This window comes from Limulus polyphemus, unplaced genomic scaffold, assembly GCF_000517525.1.
Source record: "Limulus polyphemus unplaced genomic scaffold, Limulus_polyphemus-2.1.2 Scaffold1351, whole genome shotgun sequence".
NCBI classification, from domain to species: domain Eukaryota; kingdom Metazoa; phylum Arthropoda; class Merostomata; order Xiphosura; family Limulidae; genus Limulus; species Limulus polyphemus.
The window spans coordinates 1-13,742 of NW_013666961.1; the positions used below are offsets into that span (position 1 = coordinate 1).

Consider the following 13,742-nt stretch of genomic DNA (forward strand, 5'->3'; position numbering starts at 1 on the left):
CATTTCGATCACTGGTGCGATCATTCTCAAGTACACAAGTTATAACAGTAAATTAGGTTTTCTTGTGACTTATAATAAAATAATACTTAATCAGTAAGTAAATTTAAACCGAAACTATTAGTTTTATTGAATGTTTCAGCTTTATTTTTCACTGTTAAATAGTATGTTGGTTTTTTTGTCTTGTTAATGTGAGCAGTGGAATTAGTGAACATTTCTAAAAGCTATTGTAATCTGATTCATTGATTTTCGGAATTTTTTCCCCGCCCCTCTGTGGCTCAGCGGTAAGTCTGGAGGCTTATAAAGCTAAAAACCAGGTTTTGATACCCATGGTGAGCACAACACAGATAGCCCATCTGGTAGCTTTATGTGTAATAACAAACATTTTTGTTCCAAATTTCATTCAAAGAGTTTATTTTCTAACTGCTGCACAATCTGTGGTATTTAACTTTTAATAAACGAGATGAATTTCCCGCAGTGTTGAATATCATGTATAAAATATTTCAGGTATATAGCTGACCAACTGAAAACCGGAAGTCACGTGAAACCGGAAACGTATGAAAACGTAACAGTGTATTTCAGCGACATTGTTGGGTTCACAGCGCTCTCTGCCGACAGCACTCCCATGCAGGTATGAAAATGTTTGGCCTGTACATTGTTGTTGTAGTGTTTTCTTAGTGCAAAGCTGCACAATCTACACTCTGCCCACCACGTGAAATCAGATCCCAAATTTCAGCATTGTAATTCTGCACACCTGATTTATCGGGGGGGGGGTGACTAGAACCGTACAAACTGTGTGTTTATCGTCTAGCTCAAACAGAGAGCCCTTAAATATTACAATGAAAATACCAAACAAACACCCTTTTAGAACAATAAGTCTTTGCTTAAAATGACTCCTTCCCCCACCAAAAGTTATCTTTGTGTCCCTTATTCTTTCCATTACACACGAAAAAAGATGATGCACCAACACTGCCAACATCCTTTACAATCTTAATTAAACACCTCAGTCAGATCTCATCTAACTCTTTATTTTCAAACGAAAACAATTTAAAAGGTATTGAAATATGAAAACCTTTCCATCCCAAGTATCACCTTAGTAGCCTTCCTCTGAATCCTGACCAACAACTTAAGGTCCCTTCTAAGACAAGATGAGAGGCCCGGCATGCCCAGGTGGTTAAGGTGCTCGATTCGCAATCTGCAGGTCGTGGGTTCGAATCCCCATCCCACCAAACATGCTCGCCCCTTTCAGCCGTGCGGGCTTTATAATGTGACGGTTAATCACACTATTCGTTGGTAAAAGAGTAGCCCAAGAGTTGACGGTGGGTGGTGATGACTAGCTGCCTTCCCTCTAGGAACGGCTAGTGCAGATAGCCCTCCTGTAGCTTTGCGCGAAATTCATAACAAACAAACAAGCATGGAGTCGAGCCCGGTCAGTATCTTCGAAATCCAGAACTCAACCCAACAATATATTTTTATCGTTGTTGTTGTTTGACAAGTTGATTTATGTACCTTATAGACCTTTATAGGTACTCTTGTTAAGCAGGAGCTAGTATTAAGTGAATAGAATATAATATTATGCTACTTAAATAATAAAATAATTCACTTTGACCTAAAAAATATTGAATAATTGTTTCTTTGGGGCCATCGCCACCACGCATAGTTTCTCGCCAATTAAAATATCCAATTATAGATTACTTATTTGAAATGATCTTTCGTGGTATATTAAAAGTGTTGCGTGCATTTAAAATGGCGTCATGGATTTTTTCTTTACTACATTTAAGATCTGTCTATAGTTTATACTTACTGAATACTACGTGCAGCCCGCCATTTGTTTTTAGTGCGTTTTCACAACTTATATTTATTTTTCCAGGTCGTTGACCTTTTGAATGATCTCTACACCTGTTTTGATGACATTATCGGAAATTACGATGTTTACAAGGTATGTTGGGGCTTGAGCTTACTATATTGCCTGGTTACCCATTCGCCTATTTATAGTTTTTCTTATGTATAATCACTTACTTTTGATTACATTTCTTTCAAAGACGTACAAATGCCTTAAAATATTAACCCCAGTACTTCTCCTACATACAGAAGCTGTGTGACGTCATTTCGTCTTTTTATAAGTACAAATCAAATGCAGTTCTACTTATGTTAAATTGTATTTTCTGACACGCTTGTGTCTTCTGTAAAACCTGGAGCATGGTTACAAATGTAAACCTCTTGACTTGTAGGTTGAGACAATCGGAGATGCTTACATGGTAGTGTCCGGACTTCCGGTGAGAAACGGAAACAACCATGCCCGCGAGATTGCTTGTTTGTCACTAGCCCTACGGGAAGCGATAGGAAACTTTAAAGTCCGTCATCGGCCGCACCACGAAGTTAAATTACGGATCGGTATGCACTCAGGTAAAATATACAGTTTACTGGACTTAATAGAAATAGAAAGCTTAACTAACCAAATTTATTAACTAAAGATCTCTCCGTCAACCGGAAGCGACGGGGATTGGAAGAAAAAAATTCCGGGAGTTATTCGATTTTGGTGAAACTTATAAAGATTTGACGATTACAATTTACAGTTTCCAAATCAGACAAAGACTGACCGATTTGATCACAGTATCAGCATCAGAAAACCCATAGTTACTAACAGTATTCCTTATTGTGGAACCGACGGGTCTTCTTCTTCGCCCGATGTTACATCTGTTTTTCATACCAGAACCCAATAGTTCTTCACCAGATAGCTCTATGTCTCGTCGACCGTCACAGGAACTTTGCTACTCGTCGGCATGTCATCATTAAAACCTGTCGCTGTGGATGCGATCGCGATGGACTCTTTGGTGGTACTAAAAAATACGTTTGGTGCTGACAAGGACAGTAGTAGTAATCCGCCAGATTAGTAAATCAAGAACATGGTCTCCAACTTCAAATATACAATGAAGAAAGGTCGCATAATGTGATTTGAAATTTAAAATAGAGATAACCAGCTGTTGTACGTGTAACCATTGCTGGTCAAGTGGTGTAACTCCCGACTGAAATACGTTACCATCATATGAAATCCATATTTGGATACAGCAGGTTCTGGATTTTTAATGATATATGAAACACCTCCAATATCAATTACTGGAATTTCTTGTCCCTTGCCCATTGTTGAGGGTCTGGTTTGTTTGGAATTTCGCGCAAACCTATAAGAGGGCTATCTACGTTAGCCGTTCCTAATTTATCGCTAATAGAGTAGAGGGAAAGCAGCTAGTCAACCAATTCTTGGGCTACTCTTTTGTCAACGAATAGTGGGATTGACCGTAACATTATAACGCCTCCACGGCTGAAAGAGCGAATATGTTCAATAAGGGGGATTCGACCCCGCGACCCCAGATTGAAAGAGATCCTGTGTTAATACATATTTTGAAGGGATTCAGACAGATGGTTCGATTACAAAACTAGAAATACACGAAAGTAAATCATAGTTTCATTAGTTGGATAAACTTTATACTGAATAGATTCTGAACATTTGTCGACGAGTGAAGATCGGTAAAAACTAACAATTTACAGATATGAGATGTCACAACATATACATTCGATAGGCCTCCCATTGGCGCAGCGGTATGTCTGTGGATTTACAACTCTAGAAACAGGGTTTCGATATCCATGGGGGAAGTACAGATAGCTTAACTTGAAATAAACATATTCGAGCGAGTTCTAAATCACAAACCTAATTTTTCAACTTTATTTTGTCAATCATGGAGTTAATATACTAAATCTTAAAATGACAAGCGGAGCGAAGAGAGATCAAATGATTTCTGAAGACCCCTGAATTATGTAATTTTCATCTCATTATAAATACGTGCCCAGGAAAATAATATGCTGACGTTTTGTGGAAGTTTCATTATCTGTATCGTTGTTTACATCTTGTGGAAGTTTCATGATCTGTATCGTTGTTTACATTTTGTGGAAGTTTCATTATCTGTATCGTCGTTTACATCTTGTGGAAGTTTCATGATCTGTATCGTTGTTTACATCTTGTGGAAGTTTCATGATCTGTATCGTTGTTTACATACTGTGGAAGTTTCATGAGCTGTATCGTTGTTTACATATTGTGAAAGTTTCATGATCTGTATCGTTGTTTACATATTGTGGAAGTTTCATTATCTGTATCGTCGTTTACATTTTGTGGAAGTTTCACGATCTGTATCGTCGTTTACATCTTGTGGAAGTTTCATGATCTGTATCGTCGTTTACATTACGTGAACGTTTCATGATCTGTATCGCCGTTTACATTTTGTGGAAGTTTCACGATCTGTATCGTCGTTTACATCTTGTGGAAGTTTCACGATCTGTATCGTCGTTTACATCTTGTAGATGTTTCATGATCTGTATCGTTGTTTACATATTGTGGAAGTTTCATGATCTGTATCGTTGTTTACATATTGTGGAAGTTTCATGATCTGTATCGTCGTTTACATTTTGTGGAAGTTTCACGATCTGTATCGTCGTTTACATCTTGTGGATGTTTCATGAGCTGTATCGTTGTTTACATATTGTGGATATTTCATGATCTGTATCGTCGTTTACATCCTGTAGATGTTTCATGATCTGTATCGTTGTTTTCATATTGTGGAAGTTTCATGAGCTGTATCGTTGTTTACATATTGTGGATATTTCATGATCTGTATCGTCGTTTACATCCTGTAGATGTTTCATGATCTGTATCGTTGTTTACATCTTGTGGAAGTTTCATGATCTGTATCGTCGTTTACATCTTGTGGATGTTTCATGATCTGTATTGTTGTTTACATATTGTGGAAGTTTCATGATTTGTATTGTCGTTTACATCTTGTGGACGTTTCATGATCAGTATCTTCGTTTACATTTTGTGGAAGTTTCATGATCTGTAGCGTCGTTTTCGTTTTTGAATAAGACCTTTCTTTGGTGGCTTGCTTAATGGCTTCAGTTGTTTAATTTAGCTAAAAGTTTGACGTGACAGGTATTGAAAACAGCTACAATTACCCATAATAAAACTTATTCTATTCAAAGACTGTGTGTGAATTTTCATTAATTAAATTAATTTAGAAAAGAAATTTCTCTAATCATCTACGCTTTTCTTATGAGTTTAGGTCCATGTGCTGCTGGCGTGGTAGGCCTAAAGATGCCTCGTTATTGTTTGTTTGGAGACACCGTAAACACAGCCTCCAGAATGGAAAGCAATGGAGAAGGTATAATTTACATATATAGATATAGTATTTGAAATATATGTTTACACAGAGAAGAAAAGAATATAAAAAAACTACAAGAATACCACCCCTTTATAGCGTGAAAATGAACTGCACCAGAGTTTATAGTTTACATAATCAAAGTTACACACCAGAATAAAGCCTTTGAATGTACAGATAATTATACTCTGCCCAGTAGTAGTAGTAGTATGATTCCAGTCTTGTTTCCAGAGCTGAACCACCACACGACAATCATACAGAAATCAGAGAGTTTTGGCTGTTCACAGATACGCCATAAAAAAGCTTTAGATGAGACTATGCGTTTCATGTAGGAACTCTATATAAGACTGAAGAGGATACGTGAAACTGCTAGTAATAGAAGGGGCGACGAAACCTTCCAACAGTGACGTTAATTATCTCAGTGTTCAGGAAGATAGTCGAGTTCAGATGTTGTTAACGACCTTGCAATAACAGGATGGTGTAGTCGTACTGGATGTGTAGTTGATCAAGAAACTCTTCTGAGATGAGGTAGCCAAACCAAAATGTTAAATGAGCTTAGTAGGAGACGCGTGCTCCTTACAAATGAATCCAAGTTCTAATTGTTCGAGAACAACAACAATAGTTCGTTTGACGACGGACATGAGAACAGTATCATGGTCAATGTATAAAATATACAATGAAGCCTGGTGGAGAATCTGTATATGTTTCAGGTTACATCTCAGCCAACGATGTTGGTGATCCACACAAATTGATGGCACCCTGATGACTGATAAGTACAGTTAGGAATAAGATACATCAGTGAATAATTCTTCTTCCAGCAAGACAGTTATCCCGAGTATTCGGCAAATGTGAGGAAACGATATCTCGACGGTGAAGATACACTCACAACAATGGCTTATGTTGCACAAAGTCCTTATATGAACATTCTTGAGGCTGTGTGAACAAAAAGAAGAAGGTAAAAAGGCGACTAAACAATTAATCTGAAATGTGGGGAGTAATGCTGGAACAATATTGTACAATCAGCATGAAAACAGTTCACGTGCACAACACTAATGCCTTTTGTGTTTCCATGGTTATTTCAATTAGTACATAGCTATATGTATTTCACAGTGTTCTTAAGCAGTTATCATTAATTCCTAGACTCGTACTTCAGAATGTTTATTGAAAACAATAACCCCATTCGGGGTTAGAAATAATTCAACTCTAATTAGTATATTATAATGTTTATATATAAGCACTAGATCAATATTAATTGTTTTGGTCATGTCTATTTATTGTTGTCTTGGTTGGTAATTCACACGATCACCTAAGTTTAACTGCTTTGTTACTAATGTTATTAAACACTAATTAACAACTAGTTTTATCCGATATTTCGGTTGTTAATCAGCTGCTGTAATCAGAGGAATCATCATAAGGACTCTATTTGGTGGCAAGAGTTATTAGTCATTAGGCTTAGGTGATTCTGTAGGTAACTAACTTTGACAAGAACCGCTATCATCAGTCTTACCGAAAACACTTAGTGTCTGTTAATTACTTCAAACTTATTGAAAGTCACAACTAGCTTATTTTTATATGATCAAAGCGTATGTTAATTTAACAATCAAAGTGTACATTTTTGTAGCAATTGTTATTGCAGTTAAAAATGGTATGAATTATAGTAAATTCTTGAGTATGCAATCATATGCTTTGACTGTTGGAAAACTAAAGATTGTGATTATGGTAAAGCAGTAATTAGATTGGTATTGTTTAATAGCCATGAAAATACACGTCAGTCCAACAACGAAGAATATCCTGGAAACATTTGGAACGTTCCATCTGACTGTAAGGGGGGAAGTGGAGTTAAAGGTGAGTGGTGTGAAATAACCAAAGTTGAATTTTGTGGTCAATAAGACCTTTAATATCGTGTACACACTGAGACTGTGTTGTGAAAAGAAATGATTTTAAAACATTATTGTTTTCCACAACACGATGATTCTATGCACAAATATGATGTCATACTTTGACTTCCTGTGTTGTACAACTATTCATTTGGTCCCATTTCTCATCATCTTATGGTCAAGGAAAGTAATTAAATTTTAATTGCTAGTTTTCACTAAGCATCATCTGAACTGCATACCAAATCAAATGCTTCCACTGCTATAATTAGAATCTGCATCTAGTTATAATTGCAACAACACAAACTTACTTTTCTAATTGCATAACAAAATGGAGTATACGAATCTTGACTTCTTTAAGATATGATGTAAACTTTATAATATAACCAGAGATTTTCAACTTACTATATTTGCAGGAAATAATTAGTAGTCTACTTTTTGATGTAATTTAATATATTACCTTCTAAATTATTTTATATTGATATATGTATTCCAGTACGGTTCTAAAAAGGTTTCTATCTGTTGATATATGTATTCCAGTATGGTTCTAAAAAGGTTTCTATCTGTTTATCTAAATTATTTCAAAAATACACCACCAGGTGAATAATTGACCGATACTCACATTGTTTTCACTACTTTAATCTTACTGACGAACCACTTTTGTTAATAATTCTGTCCTTGAAAGAGAAGAACCGGAATCGATTTGACACACTTTGTTACTGAAATTCTAAAATTCGAGTACAATTCCCGCGGAAGACTTAGCGCAGACATTCCATTATGTAGCCTTGCATAACAACATAACACATGCTCACAAGTTATACGTACTTTCTTAAAAATACTGTGTCTAATAAATTTGACTTTGTTTTTAGCCATGTCATTAAACATCAATTTTTAAAATAATAACCATAGTTGAAAGTGTTTTTTAGACATTTATTCTTGATGTTTGTTTTTGGTAGTATGTATTATTTGCATTTCATCGAAATCAGAGGTGTAGGAGGCAAATTAAAAGTGAGGGGAGCGAGGTTTATTTGACCATTACTGCAAAGGTCCAGGGCTTGCCCTAGGACCCTGGAAGCCCTTGGGTCCTGGATTATATTTTATGTATTATCCTGCTTTCCCCGAGAGTGATTTTCCAAATCATTATTGAGTCAGATTGAAAAGTGTGGGGACCACCTCCCCCACTTCCTACGTCACTGATTGAAACACTTGTTTCAGATACTTTCTGTGTAAGAAGTTTTAAAGCAATACGTTACTTATATAGTGTGTTTTATTTTTCTTGCCCGGTAGGGGAAAGGAAAGATTCGTACTTACTGGCTGGAAGATGAAAACACTGATAATGACCTAAACATTGATTTATTTGAATCTACCAGAAGGACAGTGTTGAAAGACAACGGATTAGAAATCTTTAATGTGGATGAATGAAACATATCTGCACGCAAAATTAATTTTTAAGATGATTTATTAAAAAGTAAGTAAATAGTACTGTTGCACTTTTCAAATAAGGCATATTTGTCACAGACAGTTATTATTAAACATTCTCTTACGTTAATTCAAGGCATAACTTTGAACTACCACTAGTAAGATAATATCTTGTTTTTGAACGAATGGCTTTTCACATTTGTTTAATTAATCATTCAAATTAGTTAAACCAGGAAACCTTTATTGTTTAAGCAATTTTATTGTATTAAACCTAACTTTATGATGGAGAAATATATTAGTTAATAATGAGAGCTGTATGATCAGGAATATTTATGGATTGCTAAAAGAAACTTGTACTTTTGGGTTTTGGGTCACATATCTGACAACAATTAAATATGCACTAAAAAAAAAGTTACAGTCGAGTTTATTTATCTTTTTCGTAAAATAGAAAAATAAAGTGTTATATTTCAAGCGAATTTCAACATATCTTAATTGGGTTACCTGGTGTAGAAAATACAAGAGGTAGGAGATGGCATTGTTTTTTTTATCAGTGGAGAGTGGAAACCTACAAGAACCACTAAACTAAAGTTTTAATACTAAGAAGAAAGAACTTACCAGAGAATATGTACCAACGTAATGTCTACAAGGTTTTAGAGCTGCTTCTGTAGCAGGGCGAAGGTCAATGAGGATAGAATTTGGTTGAATACTTGAATGAGAGTTAACATTGTTAAGACTAGGACAAAGGCCTGTGTGGGTTGGGGCTTTAGTCGAGTACCGACAGGAATAGGTTGTGGTTGAGGACCAGGCCTAAGCTCAACGTGGGTAGGGCCTGGCTGGGGACAAGGACGTAGACCAATAGAGGTTGAAGGTTTGGTCGAGGACCAACAGAAATATGGCCTGATTCAGTATAGGACTAGGATCAACGTGGGTTGAAGACTAGGCGTATTGGTAGAGAGTGTGACTTTTATCAAGGACCAACAGAGATAGGACCTGATCGAGTACAGGACTAGGATCAACGTGGGTTGAAGACTAGGACTAATGGTAGAGAGTGGGGCTTTTATCAAGGATCAACAAAGATAGGACCTGATCGAGTACAGGACTAGGATCAACGTGGGTTGAAGACTAGGACTAATGGTAGAGAGTGGGGCTTTTATCAAGGACCAACAAAGATAGGACCTGATCGAGTACAGGACTAGGATCGACGTGGGTTGAAGACTAGGACTAATGGTAGTGAGTGGGGCTTTTATCAAGGACCAACAAAGATAGGACCTGATCGAGTACAGGACTAGAGTCAACATGGGTAAAGACTAGGACTAATGGTAGAGAGTGGGGCTTTTATCGACGACCCGATTAAGAACCAGTACAAGGAACAATCGGTGAAATATTTTTCCAAAACAGCCTGAAAAAGCTAGGTATATACCAAACCAAATAGCCATCTGTGAATTTTCTGTAAACGTGGTAGAACGTGGAATTATTTTTCACATCAGTAGAAAAGCTAAACCACGAGAAGGTCTTGTTAACATAGCACAGGACAGGTTAGCCCATGATGGAAGCCCAATACAGCCATCTTAGCCCTTTAGATAAAATAAATATTTTCATTTTTGACCCCCCCCCCTCCAGAATCCGGCTACGATTGGGAAGGAAGGGAGAATAGCAGCTCATGTGTACTTAGTAGTTTGAATTATTTTGTTTTAACTTATTTAGTGCCCCCCAGTGGTACAGCGGTATGTCTGCGGACTTATATCGCTAGAAACAGGGTTTCGAAACCCGTGGTGGGCAGAGCAAAGATAGCCCATTGTGTAGCTTTGTGCTTAACTTCAAACAAACAAACAAAAAACTTATTTTGCGTTAAACTGTAAATAAATGTAAATGCTGACGAGAGAACAGCTACATAAATTCTAGTTTTCTTGACAAGCTTTGTAATTTACTTTCTGACGTAATAAGAATATTAATGTGTTCTATATAAAACTACAAATTAGTAAATACAGTATAAGCCATACACGTTAAATATGTGTGCGCATACCTGTATTATATGTTAAAGAGGAAACTAGGTCTTTGAATTACAATAAAACTTAAACATCATAAAATGTGTGATAGTATCGTTAATCAATCGTTTTCGAATTGAGGTTAATCAATATGATTAAAATGTAAAATAAAAAGTCAAGGGCCTGACGTCACCTAGTTGTAGCGTGTCGGGCTGCGTACCGTAAAGCTCAGAGTTCGAGACATGATGCCGCTGAACACACTCCTTACTTTTAGCTGTGCGTGCGTTATAAAAGTGAGAGTCATTCCCAATATTCGATTGAAAAACAGACAAATTTCTTGTGGCGGCGAATGTTGATGGCCTATTGCCTTCTCCCTGGTCAACTGTCTAAAATTAAGAACAATTCCTGAACCTTGGGAGTCTCTGATTTGTCTGTTTAGTCCTCGTGTACATAAGGTGCCGCTCGAATCGAAAAAGTCAAATCCAAAATGATATATCTAGAGAGGAAGGTCGGTGTGGTGGTCACCTTAACTTTGAATGCAGTTTTCACCAGCTAGAATGATTGTCAAGAAAAATCAAAAGGTTTAAAAATTAAACCTGTTTTATTATAAGTACCATCTCTACTTAAAAGAAAGTTTGGACATTTTTATATTTTGAAAACATTCACTTCTCGTGAATAATGTTGGATAAAACGGACCCCAAATGGCTTCCCCCTACCTCATAACAACTGCAATGTAAAATAAAGGTTGCATTCAGTAACTGTATTTAACTCATATGAATCATCAATCACATGTTCCTGGCAAGATCTTGAAGGCCGTGCGCTTTGCACAAATTGCGCATTTTCTAAGACAATGGCACAAACAAAACGTGACCAATAGGGCAACAACATAGCGGAAATATAAGTCAATGGTGTGAAGTAAGATGGCCTTGCGGGAGAGGTTACCATAATCCATTCATCTTAAAGCAATGACACGTTATGAATAATCAGTTAATTTGAACTGTGTTTCGTTTACTACATATTTGACTGTCTACAATTTCTCATTATTTAAAATCAACAAAATGAAATTCCCTGAAATATCTCCTTTATTATAACCATAAGAAACTGAAAGTGCTTACTTTGGATCAAAGTTGTCAAAAATTGAAAAATGGAGCTTCGCTTTAGTCATTCACATTCGCGCCCATCAGCCAGTTTGTTGCAGGTGAGGCTCTGGATGTGAGCAGTCATAAGTGATGGTTTGGTTTGGTTTGAATTTCGCACAAAGCTGCACGAGGGCTATCTGCGCTAGCCGTCCCTAATTTAGCAGTAAAATACTAGAGGGAAGGCAGCTAGTCATCACCACCCACCGTCAACTCTTGGGCTACTCTTTTACCAATGAATAGTAGGATTGATTGTAACATTATAACGTCTCCACGGCTGAAAGTGTGAGCATGTTTGGTGGAACAGGTATTCGAACCTGCGACATTCAGATTGCGAGTCGAGCGCCCTAACCACCTGGCCATGCCAGGCCTATCTGTGCTCTGCCCACCACGGGTATCGAAACACGGATTCTAACGTTTTAAGTCAGCCGACATACCACTGTGCCGCTGGGGGGCATAACTAATGATATACAGGGGTAGCCATTTTATCAAAGGGAATCATATTATCTCGTTTTCATCTAAGTTATATTAAACGAATTTTGAATATCCAAGTCACATGACAACCGCAACCAATATAAATTCGTGGGATAACTGAATGTATCAGAACTACATTTTGTATTGCTAAATTATTGAATACAGAAAAAAAATCCAAACAAAAGAAAAAAATTGGAAGCACTAAGAATGAAAGAATTAAAAACCGAACACTAAAAAATATCAGGAGCACCACTATATGTGTATTAAGTTAATTATATTTAACACCAGACGGAGCTAGTATCATAAACTCACTTATTTGATTGGCTGTGTTTGCAGTGTGAATGTTCTTGTATCATATATATATTGTACAGGATCACGTCTCACTGTAGTACATAATTAAATCTACTATCCCACAAATAGCTGTCTCAAAACTTCATAGTTATACAAAACGATTTCAATAATGAATTAGTTGGGATTTTAACTACCTGACATCTAGAACATTAAAACGCGTGGTTTTCGGTTACAAGAAGTCAAATTACGTTATATATAATATGACGATGTTTATATTCTGTTACTAAACCGCAAAATAAGTATGTGATTCTGTGAGTATCCGCAGCAAGAAACTAGTTACGAATAAAAAATTATAATTCAACTTCTGAAACTAATCGCAATTAAGAACAATAATTTTCTTAACCATTGGGACCAAGGAGTTAGTAACAATAATTAGAGAACAATACTTTCATTAACCTCTGTAACCGAGGAGTTCGTAATAATAATTAGAGAACAATGCTTTCATTAACCTCTGGAACCGAGGAGTTCGTAATAATAATTAGAGAACAATACTTTCATTAACCTCTGGAACCGAGGAGTTCGTAATAATAATTAGAGAACAATACTTTCATTAACCTCTGGAACTGAGGAGTTCGTAACAATAATCAGAGAACAACACTTTCATTAACCTCTGGAACCGAGGAGTTCGTAACAATAATGAATGGATAATACTTTCATTAACCTTTCACACCAACAGTTAGTATAGAGCAGACATTCCCAACCTGGGGTACATATACCCCTAGGGGTACATCTGCGCTTCTCAGGGAGTACATAGGGGTCTGAGAGTATAACCATGGTTTACACTTTACATGGTGTTTTATTCTAGTCAGACAAAGAGAGCAAAGTGGCTCACATAAATATACGCTCTTTAGACAAAAAGTTGTGATCATGGTGAACGTTGTGATGTTATTGCTGTGCTACATTATAACTCGTGTTTTCAATAAGTAATGTAGAATGTAATCAATATAGAAAACCCTCATTACAAATCAGCTGATAAATTAGGGATCAGCCAACTGGGCAAACTCTCCTCCCTCCATTGGTGCTTTGGGAGAGAATGCACAAGGGGTATAGAGGAACGAAAAGGTTGGGAATCCATGGTATAGAGTATTAAATATTCTGGTTGTTCATTTCTGTGTCAATAAAACGACATCACGACATTTTATTGCTATCCTTTTACTACCATACTTAAACTGACATTTCTTATATTTCCATCTCTACAACACGAAACTAGTGTTTTGAATAACATGTGTGTGTCAGTGTTTTTAACAACACGAGTTTGTTTGTTTGTTTTGAATTTCGCGCAAAGCTACACGAGGGCTATCT

General features: G+C 36.6%; 1 protein-coding gene across 1 annotated transcript; it reads left to right on the plus strand.

The window, feature by feature from the left end:
- Nucleotides 1-504: 504 nt before the first annotated feature.
- LOC106463221 (atrial natriuretic peptide receptor 2-like) lies at nucleotides 505-8,888 on the plus strand (the record flags this gene model as incomplete). Its single annotated transcript, XM_013923215.2, has 6 exons — nucleotides 505-628; nucleotides 1,868-1,936; nucleotides 2,229-2,403; nucleotides 5,106-5,204; nucleotides 6,955-7,046; nucleotides 8,363-8,888. Coding segments are annotated over 6 exons (694 nt in total), but the record flags the coding sequence as incomplete, so codon positions are not given.
- Between the last annotated feature and the right edge of the window lie 4,854 nt (nucleotides 8,889-13,742).